At 36.2% G+C, this 24,984-nt stretch overlaps 2 protein-coding genes across 4 annotated transcripts in view; one reads left to right on the top strand and one right to left on the bottom strand.

Annotated features, from left to right (window-relative positions):
• The window catches only part of LOC128216740 (tyrosine-protein phosphatase non-receptor type 12-like), a 63,589-nt gene extending 49,460 nt beyond the window's left edge, over nt 1-14,129 (bottom strand). Inside the window, exons 1-2 of the mRNA XM_052923396.1 lie at nt 13,937-14,129; nt 2,070-2,178 (exon numbers count right to left, since the gene is read on the bottom strand). Coding sequence (XP_052779356.1) covers nt 2,070-2,178; nt 13,937-14,065 — 238 coding nt within the window. The 5' untranslated portion in view covers nt 14,066-14,129. The remainder of the gene's footprint in view (nt 1-2,069; nt 2,179-13,936) is intronic.
• A 4,741-nt stretch (nt 14,130-18,870) lies between these two features.
• The window catches only part of LOC128217052 (cortactin-binding protein 2-like), a 42,161-nt gene continuing 36,047 nt past the window's right edge, over nt 18,871-24,984 (top strand). For 2 of the 3 annotated variants that reach the window (XM_052923897.1, XM_052923896.1), the window contains exons 1-2: nt 18,871-19,131; nt 21,722-21,823. In XM_052923897.1, coding sequence (XP_052779857.1) covers nt 19,063-19,131; nt 21,722-21,823 — 171 coding nt within the window. In that variant the 5' untranslated portion in view covers nt 18,871-19,062. Of the gene's footprint in view, nt 19,132-21,721; nt 21,824-24,761; nt 24,778-24,984 lie in introns of all 3 variants that reach the window. The other variant, XM_052923898.1, reaches the window with a different exon arrangement.

The raw sequence follows: 24,984 nt of genomic DNA, 5'->3' as shown, positions 1-24,984 counted from the left end.
GGTATGTGGAACACATGTGGCAAGTTATTTTAAAATCTGTCTATACAAGGGAAAGTTACAGAGCCGGCCGGCTGGCCAGCCGGACGGACGGACAGTGCGATTTTTATATGCCCACCTTCGGGGGGGCATAAAAAAGTGGTGGTTTTAAAATTCACATTCTACTTTAACAATTTATCCACAGACTTAAATACCCATAAAAAGCAGAAAATACATAATGACACACAATATGATTATACATCACCAAATTAGAGTTATAAAATTAGCCTTGTTATTTATTACACATTCAAGCATCAACATTATTGTACTTAAAACATATCCTTAAAGGAATAGTGAAACTTCAGCAATTTGTATAAAGGTTTGCTCAGAGAAATAACATGGCAAAACTCCCCCCAGCTATCAAGGTTTGGCCACCAATTTTTTATTTGCCTACAGGAATTTTCCTTGTTGACATTAAGGCCACAGCTTCTTATAAAGAATTGTTTGTTGTAACATTATACTTATGAACTATAGGGATGATAGATAAAGACTGCTTTGTATTTTACAATGATTATTCCACACTAGCTAACTTAAACTACAGACTGCTGATAAGCCTTGCCACTCACAGGTAGCTGATATCATATTTAATAGCTGACCAATGTGTTGGATGGTGTACCATTTCATTACAGGTTAATTAAAAAACTTTAATTTCCAAAATAATTTCTTATTTCTCATGTTTTGAGAAACACCCATGTTTTCAAAGGTAATACTTACCAAATATTAATTTGACTTCAAGAGTTTGATCTCAATGACATGCCCATTCAACAATTAAATTTAAATGGTAGAAAGTTAATGCCTTTTTTGACAAAATGGCGTCTGATATTTATAGGCAATATAATTAACCTAATATATAAGTTTTTGCACGAAACATGAGATGGACGTAAAGATCAACTCTTTCTGAAAGTAATAACCCAGTGAGATCTATACAAAATGACTAACCATGGATGTAAGTGGGTTGACTAAATGCTTGGTTAACCTAGCTACATGAAGCTCATTCAATAACATTTATAAGGAAAAACTCTTATGTACGTTTTGAAATTCCTAAAGGAACCTAAGAGTATCATTATTAAATTTACAAACTTAAATATGTACATCATTCAATGTTAACAAAGCATCAGACAACTATCGCTATTAATGCTAGATTTTTTGTAGTACTTTTTTTTAGGGCCTTCCAAAAAGCAAAAGTCGTTTTAAGGTCAAAACAAAAAAATGTTCAAAAATTTCCTTTTTTTTTTAGTTTAGAAATCTTAGATATTCGTGGGACATTAACTTTTGTGGATTTCATGGGTTGGCTTATCCACGAATTCAAGATCCCAACAAAACTTTGACCCTTAATTCTAAAATCATAATGTCTAAATAAAGAGGTAAACATGTATTCACATGAATATACATGGTCGCGGTATACAACTTGTAAGTACCTGTTCATTTTTTAATTTACTGTTTTATACTATTCAACCTCAATGGTAAAAAAAATAGTCAATTAATTAAAGTTAGTACTTGCATTCAGTTTTTTGTATGGCATTGCCGGAACATTAAAACAATTTAATTATCTACCTCCTGTGTGGCACATGTAAAACGTGCTGATTATTAACCTAGTGCGTTTGAGCGTGGCTGCTTGATTTCATCCTGATCAAATTTTTAATCAATTATTTGATAAAACACCATTCACTATGTTTTCACAGCTTGCAAAAACACATTCAATGGTTTCACTATTTTATATCCTTGATGTGGGTGCATACTTATATATGACCATCAATTTACCGATCAAGCGATAAAAGACAGGGTATCTGCATTAATTAGTCAATATTGTTTCATTATAGTGTCATAAACTGATGATACATAGCACTATATTGGCGCATGGTGTATACGCAGATAATTCAGGATCGCAGTTCCCAATGTTGTTTAAAAAAAAAAAAAATGAAAATCCACGAATTTAAGAACCAACGAAATTGTCCTTTTCAAAAACCATGAAATTTCAAGCTCACGAATATAAATGATTTCACAGTTATACAAGATAGCTTGACCAGACTTACATGGCAGTATATCCTTGTATCTGTTTTTCTTAATGTTAAACGACTTTCTCCCCTCCTCTGATGGGAACGTATTTTCTTCCCGGTGGAGCATGCCCAACTCTCGAATGTCCTGCAACAAAAATAGACACTGTATTGAAAATGAAACCTTTCACAGTTATAATGTATCAAGCATGCCCGTCTTGGTAATACACCTCCAGCACCATATCTTAAACATTTTCATATAATTATGGCATATGGGGCAAATGAAAGATGTGCAGTGCAGACTGCAGACAATATAGCAAGATGCAGTGGTTCTAACAGGTATAAGGTTCTACTGCTGCCATCAGAAGGGCAAAATACACCAACATGCCTAATATTTCTTTTAATTGATACATGACAGCGAATCAAAGCATGATTATAGATCTCAGATTATTGGCCAGTGCTCCAGCCAGGATTTGAAAAAGGCAGGGTGCTAGGTTAAAAAGGGCACTTTCAATGAGCCATGATCGGGCACTTGCAAGGGCCAATGTTGAATTCTTATTGTGTATTTGTTGTAATTACTTTCAATCCTAAATGTTGGTTATGAATACCTTACCTGTTTTCTTTAATTTAGTGTCAAAACTATTAATATTTATTATTTTCATACTTATTTCTGAAAATTGACTCTGTCAAACAAAAGGGCACAGCAGGGTGTAGTAAAGGGCAGCAGGGTGCTTGAAAAGGGCAGCGGGGTGCCCCACCCTGCTATTTAGGCCTAGCTGGAGCACTGATTGGCTACCATCCATATAAAGGTATTGAACCTGAAAGGTGTCATTTCAAAAATAGGCTGAACATGCTGGATCTACTGGATGTACTTTGTAATGTTTACATGCATTGTTTGTCCTCGTACCCAAGATATTGTCATTTTACCAAATAATGTACACAGTGTTTTACGATCAACCAAATTTATTTTTCTTAGGAGAAATGTAACTTTTTTTCTGTTGTTGTTTAATGTTTAGCACACAAGTGGAGCTTTCTTCTCATAAATGGTGTTGGGGGTTGTTAAAGGCACTAGAAATCAGTGTTATCTTATATGCAAATTGTTCAATTACATGACTTTAGAATATATATAGGAAAGTGATTTAGTGGTGTCTGATCAGATTTTTTTTATTTAAGCTTGTTATAAATCATACATGTAGCTTTAAAAAGACTATACACCAGATGGCACCAAAAAAGTTGTTTTTTATGTAACAAATCTCAGGACAATTATTTAAAGGGACTGTACACCAGATTGGCACCAAAAAAGTTGTTTTTTTATGTAATGAATCTCAGGGCAATTATTTAATAAGATGTTTTACTCTTTGATAACATAATTGTAAAAACAATACCGAAATGTAAAAAAAAAAAGGTCAGAGACCGGTTTCAAACCGGTGTCGCCAAAATCGCAGTCCAGTGTTGTATCCGCTGTGCTACAAAGGCTTAATTACCCTAATCCGTTGGAATATTTAAGATAGATACCTAACTTGGTAATATCATGTGTTAACATTGACTAGCCAATCACACATAAGGAATGAATTCTACTAGGTAGACATACCTAGTAATCTTTTTTAATGGAAAAATATCAAAAAAAAATAATTGTAAACTATATATGTGGTACTTCAGTTAGTAAGTTTCAATGCATTGTACACATCGACACCAAGTTTATGTCAGTTTTCGACATTTTTTTTTTTTTTTTGCTATTTCATCATACGGAGTGCTGAGCCCCTTTAAGGTGTTTATTTTGGGATATATTATGTAGAACTTTAACTTGAAAAATCCAACAAATAGAGAGATTGAGGAGAAAGTTTGCTAGTGACATTACTGAAGGTATTTAACCCAGAAGCTAGCTGTATGTAATTAATTATCTGATGGCTCCCAAATTCATAATGTTCAAAGTCTATATATGCTTGGTGACCCCATAAAGGTGATAATACAAATTAAAAAGTGGATTTGTTCTGTTTAAGAATTTGTTCACTTACTTTTATGCTAGTAAATACTTCAAGCACTTTAGGTACATAATTTTGTCTTAAATTTAAACTGAAAATTAATTTCAAATCTATTTGTCAATTTTGTAAAGCAAAAAGAGCCCATTGTTATTTTCTCACCATTTTAGGAATGGGGCAGGCCCTCAGCCTCATGCTGGCCTTTCTTATTGAGAAAAATGAGATTTTGTCTAGAATATGAACAACAATACATTTAAAAAAAAATAGATTGAAAGATAAAAAGTGTGATTAAGTGCATGTCTTCAAAAATAGAACAATCTCTTCCATATAAGGCGCGTAGGACGGAAATTGACATTGGGGCCGCGGAATGGGTGGGCTGGGTAGGGGTATCCCTTCCCATCTTGATTTTTTTCAATTTTAAGCATTGAAAGACTCGATTTCCAGTGAGTTCAGGTTTTATTTTCATGTTTTTATCTAAACCTTTTTTCAGTTAAAAAAATATATGGAGCAACAGCGACATGTTAATTATTGTGCAATCATAAATTATTATAAACGCCAGTTTTAATTTACTTTTAAATTTTCATATTTGCGCAGTCTTACAATGTATGTTCAATAACAAATTAGCGCAGTTTACCTCTTCATAGTGAAGCCACGAGTGACTTTGGAACCTTTGCGCGTTGAATGCCCCGTTTTCAGATTTTTTAGTTTTCTCTTTGGAAATTTAAAACTTTTAGGCAAATTTGGATCTTCCATTTTAAATTCAAACTTTAATGTGATGAGTTTGTACAAATACATATTGCTGGCTATTTAATGAACTTTTTTTTTTAACGAGTAATTGCAATTATCATCATCAACTACAGTTTTTGACACATCAAAAACGAAACAAATAATTAATATTGTCTTATTGTCTCTAATCTTACACTTACACGTCTTTAATAATCTACTGCCTGTTTTCACGCCATTCATACGCCAATATGCTGGATGGTCAGAGATTTAATTATGACATGGTGAACTGTTTATTCAATATGTGTCAGACTGGTATTGATCTATATGCGCGTAGCTTTATTTAAAATACGATTTTTAAGAAAATCTGTATCAAATATTCGCGGCCCCATTGCCGTTACTAGCCAGCTCCTATGCGCCTGCATATATAAGAATGATAAGGGTAAAATTTTTGATTAACTGATGAAAAAAATAAACATGAATTGTAAAATTTTATAACCATGAATTGTGAAATTTTATTGTCACATCTACTGAGAAACTAGAACTCCGCGAGTCGGATGTGTCGCCTGACGAATTATTTACTGTCGACATTATAGCTGTTAGATTGGCATTTTATTCATTTATAGACAATGATGTTGCCATTTAACTTTCAATTGTAGGTGGCATTTGAACCCTCAATCAGATATACCTACGGAATAAGTTTCAGGTTGAAACCTCCTATAGTTTACGAGATATGCCACGGACAAAACCTAAGCAAGAAAATTAACAAAGGGCAAGTACTCTTAAAATATGGCAGCAAGAGTAACGGTTCTTGTGCACTGCACTTGCCCTCAATGAGATCTATCTAGCTATGAAGTTTCAAGTTGATACCTCTTATATTCTTCAAGATATGCCCCGGACAAAACTTTAAGCATGAAAATTAACAAAGGGCAATAACTTTAAAACTAAGAAAGCAAGAGTTACTGTTATTGTGCACTGCACTTGCCCTCAATGAGATCTATCTAGCTATGAAGTTTCAAGTTGATACCTCTTATATTCTTCAAGATATGCCCCGGACAAAACTTTAAGCATGAAAATTAACAAAGGGCAATAATTTTAAAACTAAGAAAGCAAGAGTTACTGTTATTGTGCACTGCACTTGCCCTCCATGAGATCTATCTACATATGAAGTTTCAAGTTGATAACTCTTATATTCTACAAGATATGCCCCGGACAAAACTTTAAGCATGAAAAATAACAAAGGGCAATAACTTTAAAAATATGGAAGCAAGAGTAACAGTTCTTGTGCACTGCACTTGCCCTCAATTAGATCTATCTACATATGAAGTTTCAAGTTGATACCACTAATAGTTTAGGAGATATACCCCAGACAAGCGAAAAATGGGACGCGGCTGCCGCCGCCGCCACCGCCGACAAAAGTAACCCCTATATGTCGTCTTTTCAGGCGACGCAAAAAGTATAAGTTTCAGCATTTGAATGAGGCTGAACTTCAGCTGGTGCTAATTGATTTGGTCAAACCTTTACAGTCTTCAATTTTTATTAATAAAGATTTAAATGATACCAAAATACCATGGGTTACCAGGCACAGTTAAAGGTCTTTTAAAAACAAACACTAAATAAATTATTTTACCTTAAGTAGTGTGTAAAACGAACACTTTAGCAATGATGTGTATGCATTATGGCCCCCCCCACCCCTGAGCGCCATGTTGTCAGGATTATATGGACAATTGAATGAAATATGCATGGACCGAAATGACAGCTGATTTGTCGCTAACATTGTATGCCGTTGAGGCAGTTTTAAGATTATGACCATTCAAAGTTTGAGGATAGAGTGTGTTATGACCATGACCTTTGACTCTATGACCTCAAAATCCATAGTAGTCATCAGCTGGTCACCAAAAATCTAAATGTTAAGTTTGAGGGCCATGGGTGCAGGCATTGACAAGTTATCACACAGACAAGCAATTTTCGTTCAAGGTCACTGTAACCTTGACCTTTGATTCAATGACCCCTTAAATCATAAGGGGTCATCTACAGGTCAGACACAACTCCAAGTCAAGTTTGAGGGCCATGGGTGCAGGCATTGTCCAATTATCACTTGAAACATTTTCGCATTCAAGGTCACTGTGAACCTGACCTTTGACCCAATGACTCCTAAAATCAATAAGGGTCATCTCCTGGTCAGGCCCAACTTACATGTCATGTTTGATGATCATAGATTCAGGCATTGTTGAGATATCACTGGGAGATTTGTTAACTTTTTTGCGTTAAAGGTTACTGTGACCTTGACCTTGGCTTGATGACCCCCAAAGTCAAGAGGGGTCATCTACTGGTCAGGCCCAACCTTCATGTCAGGTTTGATGACCATAGGTCCAGGAATTGTCGAGTTTGCTTTCAAGGTCACTGTGACCTTGACCTCTGACCCCTTAAATCAATAGGGGTCATCTACTGGTCAGGCCCAACCTCCAAGTCAAGTTTGAGGGCCATGGGCGCATGCATTGTTGAGTTATCACTCGGGCAACCTTTTATCGTTCAAAGTCACTGTTACCTTGACCTTTGGCCCAATGACCCCTAAAATCAATAGGGGCCATCTACTGGTCAGGCCCAACCTCCAATTCAAGTTTGATGGCCGTGGGTGCAGGCATTGTCGAGTTATCACTCGGACAACCTTTTACCATTCAAGGTCACTGTGACCTTGACCTTTGGCCCGATGACCCCCAAAAACAATAGGGGCCATCTACTGGTCAGGCCCAACCTCCAAGTCAAGTTTGAGAGCCATAGGTGCAGGCATTGTCGAGAAATGACACGGACAACCTTTTACCATTCAAGGTCACTGTGACCTTGACCTTTGGCCCGATGACCCCCAAAAACAATAGGGGTCATCTACTGGTCAGGCCCAACCTCCAAGTCAATTATGAGGGCCATGGGTGCAGGCATTGTTGAGTTATCACTCGGACAACCTTTTACCATTCAATGTCACTATGACCTTGATCTTTGACCCGATGAGCCCCAAAAACAATAGGGGTCAGCTACTGGTCAGGCCCAACCTCCAAGTCAAGAATGAGGGCCAAGGGTGCAGGCATTGTCGAGTTATCACTCGGACATCCTTTTACCATTCAAGGTCACTGTGACCTTGACCTTTGGCCCGATGACCCCCAAAAACAATAGGGGTCATCTAATGGTCAGGCCCAACTTCCATATCAAGTTTGATGACCATAGGTCTAGGCATTGTTGAGTTATCACTCGGACAAGCTTTAAAATTATTTTACCATTAAAGGTCACTGTGATCTTGACCTTTGACCCGATGAGCCCTAAAATCAATAGGGGTCATCTACTGGTCAGGACCAACCTTCATGTCAAGTTTGATGACCATACGTCCAGGAATTGTTGAGTTATCACTCGGACAAGCTTTGGTCTACCGACCGACCGACCGACATACCGACTTGCCTGTGCAAAGCAATATACCCCTCTTCTTCGAAGGGGGGCATAATTATGCAATTATAGTATCAATCATATAATTTTTTACTTCTAAAGTATCCCATAAATATTAAATGCAACAACAAATTAAATATAAAATACATTAGCCCCATTATATGACCAGATACCCTATTTCATCAATTATGGCTAAAGAAACCTAAGTTGGACATTGATATGGAAAACCATGCAAACATGCCATATCGCCAAGCTGGCAGAAAAATCCCACTAGATTCCAACCCATCCCCACGTCAAAATGCCCTGGATTTCAAGGTTAATACTGTCAGGGGCGTAGCTAGGCCTAAAAAACTTGTAGGCCCGATGGTTCTATGTGAGTTTGGGACTTTTATATGTGCATTACACACACTTAATTATATTTGCAATGATTACAATAAAATCAAGCAATACATCCTGTACATAGTTTCAATAAACACCAACCTTTAGTTAAAATAAAACAAACTTTTGAGTGTTTGAGCAGCTATTAGTTTTTATTGCATCGTTGTGTTACTTAAATTTTGTCATTTTTCAAAAAAGTTGTAGGCCCAGGCCTACGAGGCCTTTATGTAGCTACGCCACTGACTGTGGTGGCATCAGTAATATTATGAATGTAAAATTCAATGAATACCCATTCTGTAACTATTTCATACCACTCAAGACTGTGCAGAGTGTGTTGCTGGAATTATTTCATGAATGATAAAATTAATGTTGAATAGATTTTATTATCTAGCTCAGTGCTTTAAGAATTGATCTAAGTGAATGCGCTAAGTAAAATTTATAACCATTCTAGTGCTTTAAATTCACAATGTCTTCTTTTTCTTTATAATTTTAATGCTGATGTATTATATCGATGGCCTCACTTCAAAATGCAGAGTAAATAGTCCAATGAGAAAATGGTGTCGTATCGTGTGATAAAAATGCCAAGCAATGATTGAACATCTTACAGAGAAACAAAAATGCCGAACCTTCAGAAATTGTAACTACAAAAAGTGAAACTTTGGCATTTTGTAAAAAAAAGTGTGATCAAATTACCAAGATTAAAAACCTAAAACAGGATTTTGTAGCTTCGACATTTGAAAGTTAGGCCATCGATATATTTTTGAATTGACATGATCATGATTTTTTAATAATTTTATATCATTTATCTTTATCTTATACAGTATGTATATTAGAGCAATAAATAAAGTAAATGCTCATTCAAATTTCTGTATTTAATATAAGACTAAATACAGAAATTTGATTGAGCATTTACTTTATTTATTGCTCTAATATACATACTGTATAAGAGGGGTCGACACTAACCATTTTTCCAAGGGATCCCGAAGGGACACCAACATTTGAAATCAGGTGTCCCTTCCTGAAATTAGGAGTCCCTTCCACATTTTACATTTTTTTCATTGTTAAGCCTGTTTTAATATTAAATTCAACATCCTTTTACTTTTCAATTTGTAATGCAAGTATACACCACCATATTATACATGTTTTCAGCAGCATGTAATGACAGGTTAGTAGCACTGAATGGCAGTGAGGTATATTTTGGTCTCTTAGTTGGTAGATTGGGTTCAAAAGCGGGAGAATGTCTGAGTCCCTTTTGTTTTCAGTCAAAAACAGAGATGGATACAATGTAAACAAAAACTTGATGTTATTACTATTTTTAGATTTTTGGAAAATACGCATAAAATACATCATGGTTCAGGGTCTTGTCAAATGTCGGTGCTTTTCATTAAGAAACTGTAGGAATATTACATCTGGCTTGTGAAAACTCCAATCAATATTTTGTAGAGCTGTTGATAAATCAATCAGACTGCCCAACAGTCGTAGTGCATACTGGAAGAGCAGACGACCAAAAATTGTGTATACATGTTAATTTTCGCGCCAAAAAGTCATAAAATTTTATAAATTTATTGAATTTATGAATAAAACCCTGCAAATTTTATTTCATTATTTTTTTATCAAAGCAATAAATATATGTCTTTAAAATTAACAAAGAATATTGATAAGTTGAATGCCAATTAACACAGAATGCTGAATGTAGGATGCTGTTCTTTTGTGTCGTAAATGTTACTGTAAATACTTAAAGGTCGTATCATATTATATAAAAGGTATCACCAGAGTTGGCATCTTTTTGGGCGGTTCTGACACATAAGCAAAACAATTCCACATACGTATTTGACCGATAATAAATCTCTGTCAGCTCTGACCTTGTTTAAAATGTAAACAACAAATCGGAAGCGTTAACCTGCATGCGCCTTGTGAAATGACCTGTTTATTTATAGATTCATGACGTAACTATACTGTAGTCAAATAGTCAGCTATACTTTCGCTTTGATGAGTCCGTTAATGATAATTAATAATATCGTTTTGACATGTGCTGTCAAGAAATTTAGGGGAGCCCGAATTTAGGTAATAAATTAATTAAATGCTACTTATTTATTGATATTTAGCGTTTATCAATAAAAAATTTAAGTGTCCCGACGGAATACCTGACTTCGAAGTTCAGGTGTCCCTCCTGAATAATTGGTGTCCTCGGGATCCCGGGACCCCGTTAGTGTCGAACACTGTATTATAAATGTCCATATTGCGCCAAATTTCGCTGCGTAAATATTACCATTGGCATGTATCAAAATCCCATGGAATTAATACTCAAATCCCCAGGGAAGCTCATACATATAAATAGGATGTAGGACCATGTGTAAGTGTGAAGTATACAGGGGTGCAATATTTGAATGATGTTGTTAGCATCTTAAGAGTAGTAAAGAAATCACAGTAATTGAAAGGGCAGCACCATTCAAAGCATTGGCAAGATCAAGTAATGACATTGTCCATTATTACCCGATGCCCTTTATAAATGTAATGCACTATTCTTAACTGTTTTACAAATAGTAATCAACATTACAATGTTTTGAACTGTTGACCAGTAAACACTATGCACCTGAGGCTACGTCATGGGTTTCATCGAGATTCTAAAAATAAACTGCATATCGTTTCAACTTCAATTTTCGGTACTGCTTCTGTAATTTTAATTGGTTCACGGAGAATACCGAAGAAATTTCAAGCGCACACTCGTCTATATGATCAAGATCAGGGCTTCTAATAACCGGCAATTTGCCAGTCTGGAGCAATTTTGACCAAGCCAGACCGATTTCAGTTTCAATAAGTGTCGAAAAAATCGGTAAATTTCTACAGTTTTTACTGACTTAGTCGTTTTGGACCGAAATTATAAACAAGAGGCCCATGAGGGCCTATGCTCTATTGGCATGGCTCTTGTGGTCATTTTTAATCCAGAGCATGTATGTATTGGTAATAGGCAACAAACATATAGTTCATGTTTTGTTTTTGGGTTAGCTGAAAACATTGCACGTTCAACATCTGTGGACAGAGTGTTGTAAGCAGATTAGTTGCATGAACTATTTTATTATGTGCCAAGAAAAGGTCATCTGAGGACAAAAAATATTTGCTTTCAAAACTGTACTCATGGTCAAAATTTCATTTCTGTAGCTTTAAAAATAAAAAAGTTGGTCAATAGGTCAAAGTCAAGCACATCTGAGGACAACATTGATGCTTGTTTGCAAAACTGTACACATAGTCCAAATTTCATTGCTGTAGTTTTAAAAATAAAAAAGTAGGTCAAAAGGGTCAGGGCCAGCTTTTGCCCAAGGGGCATAATTTCAACTGTTTTGCTAGACGGTCATCATATGATGCTCCACAACAAATATCAAAGGTATGAGCCTTGTGGTTTGAAACAAGAAAATTTTGATAATATTTCTTAAATAAGTCTCTAGGAAACTTGTTTTCAAAAGGGACTGAGCTCTTATGGATATCTAAATACTGTACAAGTTTCATCGAGATACAATCAAAACTGAAGACTGTATCGTGTTCACAAGCAATTGTTTACAGACGCACAAAAATAGTATTTTTATATTACATTTTCAAGGCCCATAATCTAAGCATGTGGCACCGTGCACCCCAGTTAAGTCGTGCAGCGTCGGGAACGGGCCAGTATATACACTCCGGTATAGTAGGGGTGGTCACCGAGCCCGAGCCACACTGTCTAAGGGGCACGTGCAGTTGGCCATTCATTTGGGGAATTAGCTGGCACAACTGCAAGTTACCGTTTAAGTTCAGATCACGTTTAATGGTTCACTTTGATTAACAACTCAAGTCCAATTAAGATGTTTAAAAGTTGGTTCTTTATTAATTCCACATTTAAGTTGAATAGTTAACAAAGATAAATCCAAAGACTTAATTATTTAACAAGAAACATTTAATAGTCCATGTGATATATTAACGAAGTTATGAAAGTAAGTGAAATAATTATATAGTCACAAAAAAGTAGTTCAAAGATATTTCCTTAGTAAAAGAAGAAGTACAAAGTTCCTAGTCTATATGTATCTCCAATGTATATATTTCTCCCTTTTTTAAATGAAAAAATGTACATACTTATATACTAACTTAAAGAGTAGAAGTTACCAATCAGAATTAAGTGATAAAAAGATAATGATCGGAGATTTTAGAAAGTGTCACTCAAAAATAATTATTGTCAAAAATAAAATTTACAATTAGATTAAGTCTGAGATAATTGAGAAGTGTCAAAGTCTCAAAGAGTAAGGTTGATGATTATGATCTGAGATAATTAACTGATAATAATTAAGAAGAGGAAGCAGTAAAATCTTATCAGAAATGTCAAAACACTCAATTGCAAATAGAATGACTGACAAAAGTCTCTTTAGGAAATTATGAAAGTAAATATCATAGAAAAATAAGATGTAACCAAAAAAAAGAACAATAAATTTTCTAACAGAATTTGAAAGAGAAAGTCACACGGTGACACATGTATGGGTGGATCTGGCTGGTTTTCAAAAGGTACCAAGCTCTAATGGATATCTAAATACTGTACAAGTTTTACCAAGATACAACCAAAACTGAAGACTGTATCGTGTTCACAAGCAATTGTTTACAGACGCAAGGATACTTTCAAGGCCCATGATTTAGGCATGCATGGGCGGATCTGGCTGGTTTTCGAAAGGAACCGAGCTCTAATGGATATCTAAATACTGTACAAGTTTCATTGAGATTTCATCAAAACTGAAAACTGTATCGTGTTCACAAGCAATTGTTTACAGACGTACAGACACACGAACGCACATACTACGTACACATTACCATCGCATAAGCTCCTCTGGCTATTGGCCAGTAGAGCTAAAAAATGAGAAAATTTCGGTCCAAGATGACTTAGTCAGTAAAAAAATTTGAACTTGTAATACACTAACATTATTGGGTCATTCACACATTCAAAATTACCCCTTATAAAAGGGTCCTAGTTACCATCAGACAAATGTGACCACCTGCTTTTTCCACTACGCTGAACATTTGATATCTGTTAATTACACATTATGATATTTTATGGACGCATAATGCTTTAACCCAAAGTCCCGATCGGAACAACTACCCACTTTTGGTACAAAACAATTTGTACATGAAGGATTTGCCATATCAAAAATCGTAAAAAAAATCCATCAACGTACATTTATTTGGACTACATGATTGTGTACCTTTCAAATAAGACTACCGAGGAGTGGAAAGACTTATAAAATGTATTTATGAAATGAAGTTTCTTAAAAAAAACATCAACAGTAATTAATTTTAGTTAAACTAAAACAAAAGACAAATCTTTTGACAGCTGCTGTTTTAATGACAAAATATAAAATTAACTAATTTTGAGACGACCCCTACCCTGAACTCCCTGGTAAATCCGTCCCCTGATGGATCGTCCTCATTGCGAAGTTTCTCGACATGGTCAATAAAAGTATTCAGACATTCCTCAAGTTTTCGCGTACTTTCTTCAATATCGGCAGGTTCCATTTTTGTAATAGTTCACTACATACCAGTTGCACTATCTGCCAATGCGGAAGTTTTGTAAACTTTGTGTCACGTGATTTGGTCTGACTAACAACCGTAAAGGTTCCGTTAGTGACTTTTAAAGTAATGTCACAGGGTGAGAAAAATTTGCAGTCGAACTTGGGATCGAACTCGGGACCCGTAACATACTTCCCCGCAAACCGAAAATTCGTGCAGTGCGTTTGGCTGCTAAACAATGCCAAACAGTGCTACCACGGTCCCTCGTTCGGTGAACAAAGGGCAATACTAAAAGGCTGACCAAATGGCTGCCCATATAGATATAGAGGGAAAAGGCTGACCAGTGTAACGTAATCACATAGTTGCACGATTACCGCCCTTTGTTTTAAATTAGCCATTTGCGTTAACAAAGTTAAATGTCTCGCGGTGTTTTAAAGATTAGTTTTATATTTTAGACTTATTTATTCCATACAAATGTTTTATTAGAGACCGTCTCCGTGGCCTAGTGGATAAGCGTCCGCCTACGGAGCGGGAGGTCGTGGGTTCAATCCCTGGCCGCGTCATACCAAAAGACGTTAAAAGTTGGTACAAGTAGCTCCCTTGCCTGGCGCTTGGCATTTAAAGGGTAGTTCTTAGAAAAGTGGTGTACTCAGTACTGGTTTAACCCAGGAAAGTTGTACCCCGTGTATCGGTGCTTTACACCGAGCACGTAAAAGAACCAAGGGGTCTCTTCGAAAAAGAGCTAGGGTCTCGCACCCGGACTTCCTTGTATCCCACCACTGTCTCTTCAGCGTGCTGTCCCTTCAGCAAAAACAAAGGACCCCGTTGGAAATAAGTGCTTGCACTTTCACGGGTTATCCTTGATCGCAAGGTCTAAAGAAATACATACATACATACATACATACATTAGTGACAGTAATAATTATAGAAATAATGTTAAACATTATTAATTTACCGGGAGTTGTTTTCATAAAGAGTTTTAGTAAAAATAAAGCTGTCTCCCTTCATGTTTTCGCAAAGTGGAATATACCCATTTTACCCATCTTAATAATGAACTCGTCCGCCCGGTGAGTATATAACAGCGTCGCTCAGCTGAAAGATTCATTCTGTGTTTGACCGCCGTCGAGGTAACATCAAACAGTTACCGGAAATAGTCTTTTGAGGGCAAATAATTAGAGTCTTGACCTTCTGGCTGTTTATTATTGAACACAGAGCATTGCGATCTGTGGGATAAAAAGGCACCAGGAACTTGACATCTATAGGGTTTTCTAGCGTTCCAGTTCAAGTAGCCAGATACATAGAGCATTGCGATCTAGTCTGGTGAACGGAGCTGGTGGCTAGAAACTCTAGTAAGCCTTATACCTGACATCTTCGTTGGCCACAGAGCATTGCGATCTGCGCGCTGACAAAGGTTAAGGTATTTTGCATTGCCAATAAACAAGCTCCCGTAAGAGAAAGCCAATCATCAAGTGACTGAACTTTATATAAACCGATGCATAATCTTTGAACCCTGATTATTTGGTTGATTATGTTTTAACTCACCAATCATTTTTCGAATCATTTGTTTTAATTATAAGGCAAGGTAGCCTGAGGAAAATTGATATAAGAGCGATCCATATAGGCTCTACGACACCGATTGAACATACAGCCGGTACGTTACACCAGGAAAATAAAATAGAATTGAAAAGATGTTTTTAATATAAATAACTTTTATGTTTTAATAAGTATATATTCATTAAGAGTATTGTATTTTTATATGTTTTTTTAAATGAGTTAAGAAATCGTGATGTTATATTAAATATCGAATAATTCAAGTCGATGCGATACATTCTATTTCATTATTTTATTAAATTATCAATTTATAGGTAACAATTGATATAAAAATATACAGCTTTGCATAACTTTGTATAGATCTGTAAATATGAGTAATTGAAATAAACGAAACAAACCCCTCAAGTAAAGTGACTTTCTTGGTAGCAGTTGCATGGGTTTGGTGAATGTGTGAGAAGTTTACACGATATTATTAAAGTTGTTCCTTGTTATAACTTATCGTAATTGGCGTAATTAAGTCAATTCAATATTTAAATAATTAATTTAATTAATACATATATTGCTCTAGATATTTAATAAATTGTGTGATTTGGATCTATGTGATTTTGATTATAATATTACGTGGATTTGTGTTTAGTTTATTCAAGTACTTGTGTTCATTTATAGACAGCTTAGTTTTTGTGAATTTAACCTTTGACTTTATTTTTTAAACAATTTCATTATGGCTTTATAATAGTTGAACATTCTCAGACAAAATACTTAGGTGGTTTCACTCAGTACCCAGTGTTCTCTTACTCGGGATTTACCTTGCGCGAATTCCAGGAGAAAAGTCATACATGAATGCAAATAAAAAAACGCAACTGTCTGTCATGAACGAATTATAACTACTACAATCCTTTCCATTATGATCAATCAAGCGAGAAATTGTCACTAAGTCACAATAAAACTGGCACGAGGAGCAATTAGCGCCCCGGGTGTCGAATCGATGTACTGTATTTGTTATGAAATTGTATTGATTTGGATACAAATAATGTTGAATTAGTGAACGATACATTTTTCATTAATGGACCTAAAAGACTATTTAAATCATGTTCAAATTACTTGATAATGTTTCAAAGATCCACTCTTATGCAATCTATATCATTTTAATAGATGTTGTTTAATACATGTATGTTACAATAGAAGGATACAGTTGATCATTTGTGAAATTTAATCTTATCTTATCGCTGACTAACACGGTCAGCCTGTATTTGTTATGTTATTCGCTGACTATCACGGTCCACCTTTTTCGAAACTCTAACTCACAAGGATAGTAGATGTTGTTTAATTCGGAAATAAAATATTTAAAAGGTAATGTTAATACATGTATGATATAATAGAAGGATACAGTTGATCATTTGTGAAACTTAATGACATAATGTAATTGGAAACATGTATTTCTTATCGCTGACCAACATAGTCAGTCTTTTTCGAACACTTACATAGCGTAATATCTTATCGCTGACCAACACGGTCAGCATGTATTTGTTATGTTAATCGCTGACTATCACGGTCCGCCTTTTTCGAAACTCTAACTCACAAGGATAGTAGATGTTGTTTAATTCGGAAATAAAATATTTAAAAAGGTAATGTTAATACATGTATGATATAATAGAAGGATACAGTTGATCATTTGTGAAACTTAATGACATAATGTAATTGGAAACATGTATTTCTTATCGCTGACCAACATAGTCAGCCTTTTTCGAACACTTACATAGCGTAATATCTTATCGCTGACCAATACGGTCAGCCTGTATTTGTTATGTTATTCGCCGACTATCACGGTCCGCCTTTTTCCAAACTCTAACTAACAACGATAGTAGATGTTGTTTAATTCAGAAATAAAATATTTAAAAAGTAATGTTAATACATGTATGATATAATAGAAGGATACAGTTGATCATTTGTGAAAATTAATGACATATGAGCATAAGAATAAAATTTATTTAATCGACAGCATGGGAAACGAACGACGTGATGATCGAATTAATCCGGATTAAGCCGTCTTAGGCTCAGACATTTACGTATTCAGTAACTCGATCAATCCTTCATTCAATCTTGTGATCAATCCATCATTCTTTTATTTATTTAACCATTAAATCAATCAATCGATCAATCAATCAATCACATGGGCCATGACAAGAACCCCTCCACGTGATGTGGCCTGGATGAAGAAGGATACTTTTTCTTACAAAAACGTGAAAAAATGAAGACTGTCTAAATATCGTTGGACCTACAGTCCAAAAACAAGACAATGCAATAGATTGTGGCTTATATGCCATTTATTTAACCATTAAATCAATCAATCAATAAATAAATCAATCAATCAATGGATACTTTTTCTTACAAAAACGTTACGAAAAGTCATCCATCTTCAACTAAACGCTTTTATAATTTATAATATATTAATAATATATCAATTATAATAATTTAAATAGTACACAGAAATAAATAAAACAACAACAAATAATAAAATATTTAAAAAAATCCATTCTCATTTTTCTAGTCAGCCTTTTCTGGCCTGGTCAGCCTTTTCCCTCTATATCTATATTGGCAGCCATTTGGTCAGCCTTTTAGCACGACCCGTGAACAAAGTACAGCCAGACCGGGATCCTTAATCCCTAGACTAATGACAGGGCGGATGCTCTACCGACTGAGCTACCGGACTGCTTACACAAGTTCTCACAAACTGCATAGGTATCGTGACGCCGATATCTATACAGGTTGTGAGAAAAATGTAAGATACTAAAACGGGGATCAAACCCGGGATCCCTCGCTTACAGGGTAAAAATTGGAGATAAGTTAAATAACTTTGATGGGTTATCCTGTGTTATATATTTGTCACATTGAATTAAATCTTTATTAATGCACGTATGTATCCAAAGCATTCTAATGATGTTGTGCTTTAGTATAGATATCATCACTAATACTTTGTTAATCAGTCTGTGTTATAACTTTATGAGATATTTGGTTTGTTACTACTGTATGACATATATATATATATATATGCACGAATAAATCTATCCATCCACCCACCCACATATATCGTTAAGTCAAGTAAATAAATAACTATAATTCTGCTAGAAGGAAAATAATTGCCAGAAGAGGTTCTTCGTTTTGCGTCTTTTCGCGCAATCTAAACCTTTTCTTAAGCTAAATTCATTTTTGCTTATTTTACATGACAAATATATTCCACCATTGACAAATGTGGTCACGTGACTATCGGTTTACACACTTTGTGTGAATAAATGCAATATTATTGCATTTTTAACGATTAAATCATTTACTATGCGGTAGTTCTCGTAGCTATTGAAATTGTTAAATGTTTAAGCATACAGATGCAACCAAAATGCCATTGATCCTCACTTAGCAGGCACATTATCTGGAATTGTATTCCTAGGAAAACAAAGATGGCGGGTAGAATTCCAAATGCGGGTGGATTTGATCCAGCGGAGAAAGTTAACTCCAATACCCTAAAAGTATGTGTTTAACATGTGTGTCTTTATGTGCTTATACACGATGTACGTTGACTTTCAATTGTAGTGATCACTTTCCAAGGTTTTCATTTGACTCAAAGCTGTTTATTTGACCAACAATACCAGTACTGGCAGTACGCTCAAATGTATGTATGAACCTTGTGGTCAAAGGGGTCCTTTGTTTTTTTGCTGAAGGGACAGCACACTGAAGAGACACTGGTTGGATACAAGGGAGTCCGGGTGCGATTCCCTAGCTCTTTTTCAAAGAGACTGTAGTGTGTGTGGGTTAGAACCAGCTGCCCGGTTAGCTCAGTTGGTTAGAGCGCCGTGCTAGTGTTCCGGCGGTCGTGGGTTCGAGCCCACACCGGGCACACTTTTCCTCCCTGGTTTACTTTACTGGTGGCAGCGGTAAACGGCAAGAGTGCCTCCGTCGGCCTAAAAGGGTTAATGGGGGGAGGAGTGTAGTGTGTGTGGGTTAGAACCAGCCGCCCGGTTAGCTCAATTGGTTAGAGCGCCGTGCTAGTGTTCCGGCGGTCGTGGGTTCGAGCCCCACACTGGGCGCACTTTTCCTCCCAGGTTTACTTTAAGACCCCTTGGTTCTTTTACGTGCTCGGTTTTAAGCAATGATACACAGGGTACACCTTTCCTTGGTGTAAACCTGTACTGAGTACACCACTTTTCTAAGAACTACCCTTTAAATGCTGAGCGCCAGGCAAGGGAGCTACTTGTACCAACTTTAAATTCTTTTGGTATGACGCGGCCAAGGATCGAACCCACGACGTCCCGCTCAATTTGTGAATGCCGTAACCACACCATATTTATAATATGTTAGCAGTGGTCAAATAAGCACAAGCCCGCAAGCCCTGCACTGGAAATGCTTTCTGGGCTTGCTCAAGTTCTGGGATTTATACAGCAGGCCTTGTTCAGAAAAGTAATGCCTAGCAGTAGTGTATGAATTTGGGACAAAAAAGACTAAGTTTGATGACTGGATAGTCATCATCTATTATTATTTTGATAGCTTTGATAATTTAGTAACTGTCATTTATTGATGCTGTCAAATTGTGATCATCATTTTATGAGTAGAAAAGATAGTTTGTGTCAAATTTTGTCCTGTCTCACCTTTCTTGGTCAAATAATTAGTCAGGTTATAGTATGGTGAAAAAAAGATATGTTCAGACTAGGACTTTAGTCAGTTTAGATGCACAAGCTGACACATTCAGACTAGGACTTTAGTCAGTTTAGATGCACAAGCTGACACCTACAACACACTGCTAAAAAGTTAAATGAAAACCCTGAATTGACAGTTGAGTAGCTTTTGATAGCCATCCAAATAACTGTAGGCACTTAAGACTTATCACATTTTAATTATAGTAATGACCTTAAATCAGTCTTTTCCCATCAATTACTTTTGAAACCTTTGTCTAAATATCAGCAAATATAGTCAGAATGTGGATGCACTTAATGTCTAGGACAACTTTGTAACCAGCTATATCACTCTGGAGTTATTGCCCTGTACTTATAAAAAATACCTAAAATAGTCTTGTCAGATCAATAACTTTAGAAGCCTTTGTTCAAACATAACCCAATTCCATCAGAATGTAAATAATATCTTGGACTTGTTCTTTAACAAGCCATATCACTTGAGTCACTCAAGAGTAAGCTCCCTTTTATTATTTAAATTACCCAAAACTGGTCTTATTCCTTTAGAAGTCTTTTTAAAATCATCATCAAATTTTGGTCAGTTAAAAAAGTGTATGGATAGAATAATCTTGGTCTGTTTCAATATCAAGCCACCTCAGTCACTCCAGAGTTATGGCCCTTGAATTGGCAAACACTGTCTTTACAGTGTTCTCTCAAAATTTTGCTTTAGGACAAAGTTTGGTGATAAGTGTGGTTGCATGTATAGCTGCTTAACATGCAACCACTTATCGCCAAACTTTGTGTCCTAAAATACGGACAGGCATATTTTGTGACAGTTGGTGGACATTTTTATGGCCATTGAAAAAGTAAATACTTAAACTAAAAAGCCAAAAGTTTGTATCAAATTTGGAAAAGGAGATACATTTTCAGTGGTCAAAATAAGCACAAGCCCGCTTGGCGCTTGTTCATTTTTTGATGCAAAGCACAAGTGTAAGAATTAGGGCCTACTCATCATAAATCATAAAATGACTTATTTTGATGTCAGACTGAATCATATTGCAAAAGTAGTTTCAAAGCCCAATAAAGGACTTGTGTTAGAGATGTATTTCTATCTAATACTTTTATGTTTCACTTGAAAAAAAGTTATCATCCACTTGTGAATTAGAGAATAACATTTAAAAATTTGTGGGCTTGTTCAATCCTTTAGAGAATGCTAGATAATTTTAAATTTAAACTGTTTCGAAATGCGTGAAATATTAATAAGAATGAAGTATGTTTTTATATGTCATTACTTCAAAAGTTCATTGTATATATGTGAAGACAACTCCATTTGATTTAACTTTTGATGACATGAATGAATATGTTTTAAATATATATATATATACATACTTTTGATGCTCTGTCAAAACTCGATTTAGTATTTTCCATGAATCATGTTTGTTTTTATGTACAGAGGCACCCAAAGATGGACCTGTCCCGTAATGACCTCCTGCAGCTCCTCAGCTACCTCGAGGGCGAACTGCAAGCCCGTGATGTCGTCATAGCAACCCTCAAGGTGAGAGTTCAATAAATGAAGGCCTTTGGCATTGTCATACCAACCCACAAGGTATGCAAACCACGGTGACACTATGTAACTATAACTTGTTACAGGACTGGGGTCTTTTTACAAAATAAGAGATTTTTTGATCACGTGGAGCATCAGAGTTTTAGTGAAAGATTTAATTTTATGGAAGCCTGCTGCACTCAGTGCTTTAAAAGCAGCACCAATCTGACCTCATTGAGGCAGCCTTTTGCCATCATAAAATTATTATTATTTAAAATTATGCCCCACCCTGTCCCTTTTCTGCAGGACCTTGTCCCTTTTCGGCAGCACCCTGTCCTATTTTAAACCTTGCTAAATCCCTAAATACCGATCATTATTTTTCATTCAGAGAGTTATGTGTTTCTCAAATAATAGTTAAAAAAATAGAATCCATATTAAATTTCATTCACATTTAATTTTAATAGTTGGCTCTCTTGCATTGCAGATATTTGTTAATTTATGTAGAATGGTACATAGAGGAGATATGGTAATGTAATAGTTATTGTTATAAATCCTGTATGAAACAGTTCTGGAAAACATTTGAAAGTGTAATGAAATTGTTTGCTCATTTGAACTTAGAAGTGAGATTTCTGTCATTGTTTGATTTAAAATAATATTCATTAGTCAGATAACAATGTTTCACATTTGTCAGACTTAATATAAGTTTTCGGTCATTCTGCACATGCAGAACATCTATACAGACATCATTACACCCACTTTTAATAGTTTCTGAAAGCCATTTTAAGTGTGACGCCAGCTGTTATCCAAGACATCTAGCCTTAATTATTATTATACCTACTTAGCAGCAGCTGAAGAAAGTTATGAAATATTGAGCAGCTGTGATGGATTTTTAAGAAGATGGGAGCAGCACTTTTGTGTGTGATAGATCATATAGTGGCACTGAGACTGGAAAGTGGCACTGAGACTGGAAAGTTGCACTGTGACTGTATAGTGGCACTGAGACTGTATTGTTGCACTGAGACTGTATAGTGACACTGAGACTGTATTGTTGCACTGAGACTGTTTAGTGGCACTGAGACTGTATAGTGGCACTGAGACTGTATTGTTGCACTGAGACTGTATAGTGGCACTGAGACTGTATTGTTGCACTGAGACTGTATAGTGACACTGAGACTTTAAAGTGGTACTGAATCTGTATATTGACACTGTGACTGTTTAGTGGCACTGTGACTGTATAGTGGCACTGAGACTGTATTGTTGCACTGAGACTGTTTAGTGGCACTGAGACTGTATAGTGGCACTGAGACTGTATTGTTGCACTGAGACTGTATAGTGACACTGAGACTTTAAAGTGGTACTGAATCTGTATATTGACACTGTGACTGTTTAGTGGCACTGTGACTGTATAGTGGCACTGAGACTGTATTGTTGCACTGAGACTGTTTAGTGGCACTGAGACTGTATAGTGGCACTGAGACTGTATTGTTGCACTGAGACTGTATAGTGACACTGAGACTTTAAAGTGGTACTGAAACTGTATATTGACACTGTGACTGTTTAGTGGCACTGAGACTGTATAGTGGCACTGAGACTGTATAGTGGCACTGAGACTGTATAGTGGCACTGAGACTGTTTAGTGGCACTGAGACTGTATAGTGGCACTGAGACTGTATAGTGGCACTGAGACTGTATAGTGGCACTGAGACTGTATAGTGACACTGAGACTGTATTGTTGCACTGAGACTGTATAGTGGCACTGAGACTGTATAGTGGCACTGAGACTGTATTGTTGCACTGAGACTGTATAGTGGCACTGAGACTGTATAGTGGCACTGAGACTGTTTAGTGGCACTGAGACTGTTTAGTGGCACTGAGACTGTATAGTGGCACTGAGACTGTATAGTGGCACTGAGACTGTTTAGTGGCACTGAGACTGTAAAGTGGCACTGTGACTGTTTAGTGGCACTGAAACTGTATAGTGACACTGAGACTTTAAAGTGGTACTGAGACTGTATATTGGCACTGTGAATGGTTAGTCGCACTGTGACTGTAAAGTGGCCACTGTAAAGTGGCACTGTGACGGGAAAAAGAAAGATGAAAGAGAGGCACTGAGACTCAAAAGTGGTACTGAGACTGTATAGTGGCACTGTGACTTGAAAGAGAAAGATGAAAGAGTGGCACTGTGACTGGAAAGACATAGATCATATAGTGGCACTGAGACTTTAAAGTGGTACTGAGACTGTATAGTGGCACTGTGACTCAAAAGAGAAAGATGAAAGAACGGCACTGTGACTTTAAAGTGGTACTGAGACTGTAAAGGCAGTTTGGCTTCAGTGTCTGCATGGACATGTCAAAAGTCTACATAATTATTATGTGACCATTCAGACTGATGGTACATAGTGGCACTGTGGCTGTTTAGTGGTACTGAGACTGTATAGTGACACTGAGACTTTAAAGTGGTACTGAGACTGTATAGTGGCACTGTGACTGGGAAGAGATAGGTCATATAGTGACATTGCGACTTGAAAGTGGCACTGAGACTGTATAGTGGCACTGTAACTGGAAAGAGATAGATCATAAGAGTGGCACTGAGACTTTAAAGTGGTACTGAGACTGTATAGTGACATTGAGACTGGAAAGTAATTGATCATATAGAAGCACTGAGACTGGAAAGAGAAAGATTAAAGAGTGGCGCTGAGACTTTTTAAAGTGGTACTGAGACTGTATAGTGGCACTGTGACTGGAAAGTGACAGCTCATATAAAAGCGCTGAGACTGGAAAGTGATAGATCATATAGTGGCACTTCGACTGGAAAGTGATAGATCAAATAGAAGCACTGAAACTGGAAAGTGATAGATCATATAGTGGCACTGAGACTGGAAAGGCAGTTTGGCTTCAGTGTCTGCATGGAAATGTCAAAAGTCTACATTATGATTATGTGACCTTTCAGACTGATGGTACATGAAGTGAGTAGAAATCAATAGCTACTTGGCTCTTTATGGCTATATTATAGGAAACAGAATTATTGCATTTATACTACTGATATGTCTTTTGCAAGAAAGATACCCCAAATTCCTTGCATTTTGGAGTTGCTGTATTTCAACTTTAGAATATAAAATGAATCTATGTACTGTTGTAAAGGAAAGGACATTTTAGAAGTCAGGAAACAAATA

Source organism: Mya arenaria, chromosome 14, assembly GCF_026914265.1.
Source record: "Mya arenaria isolate MELC-2E11 chromosome 14, ASM2691426v1".
In the NCBI taxonomy this organism is placed as follows: Eukaryota; Metazoa; Mollusca; class Bivalvia; order Myida; family Myidae; genus Mya; species Mya arenaria.
Note: the sequence above shows the minus strand (reverse complement) of the source record. Positions and strands in the feature narration are given on the sequence as shown.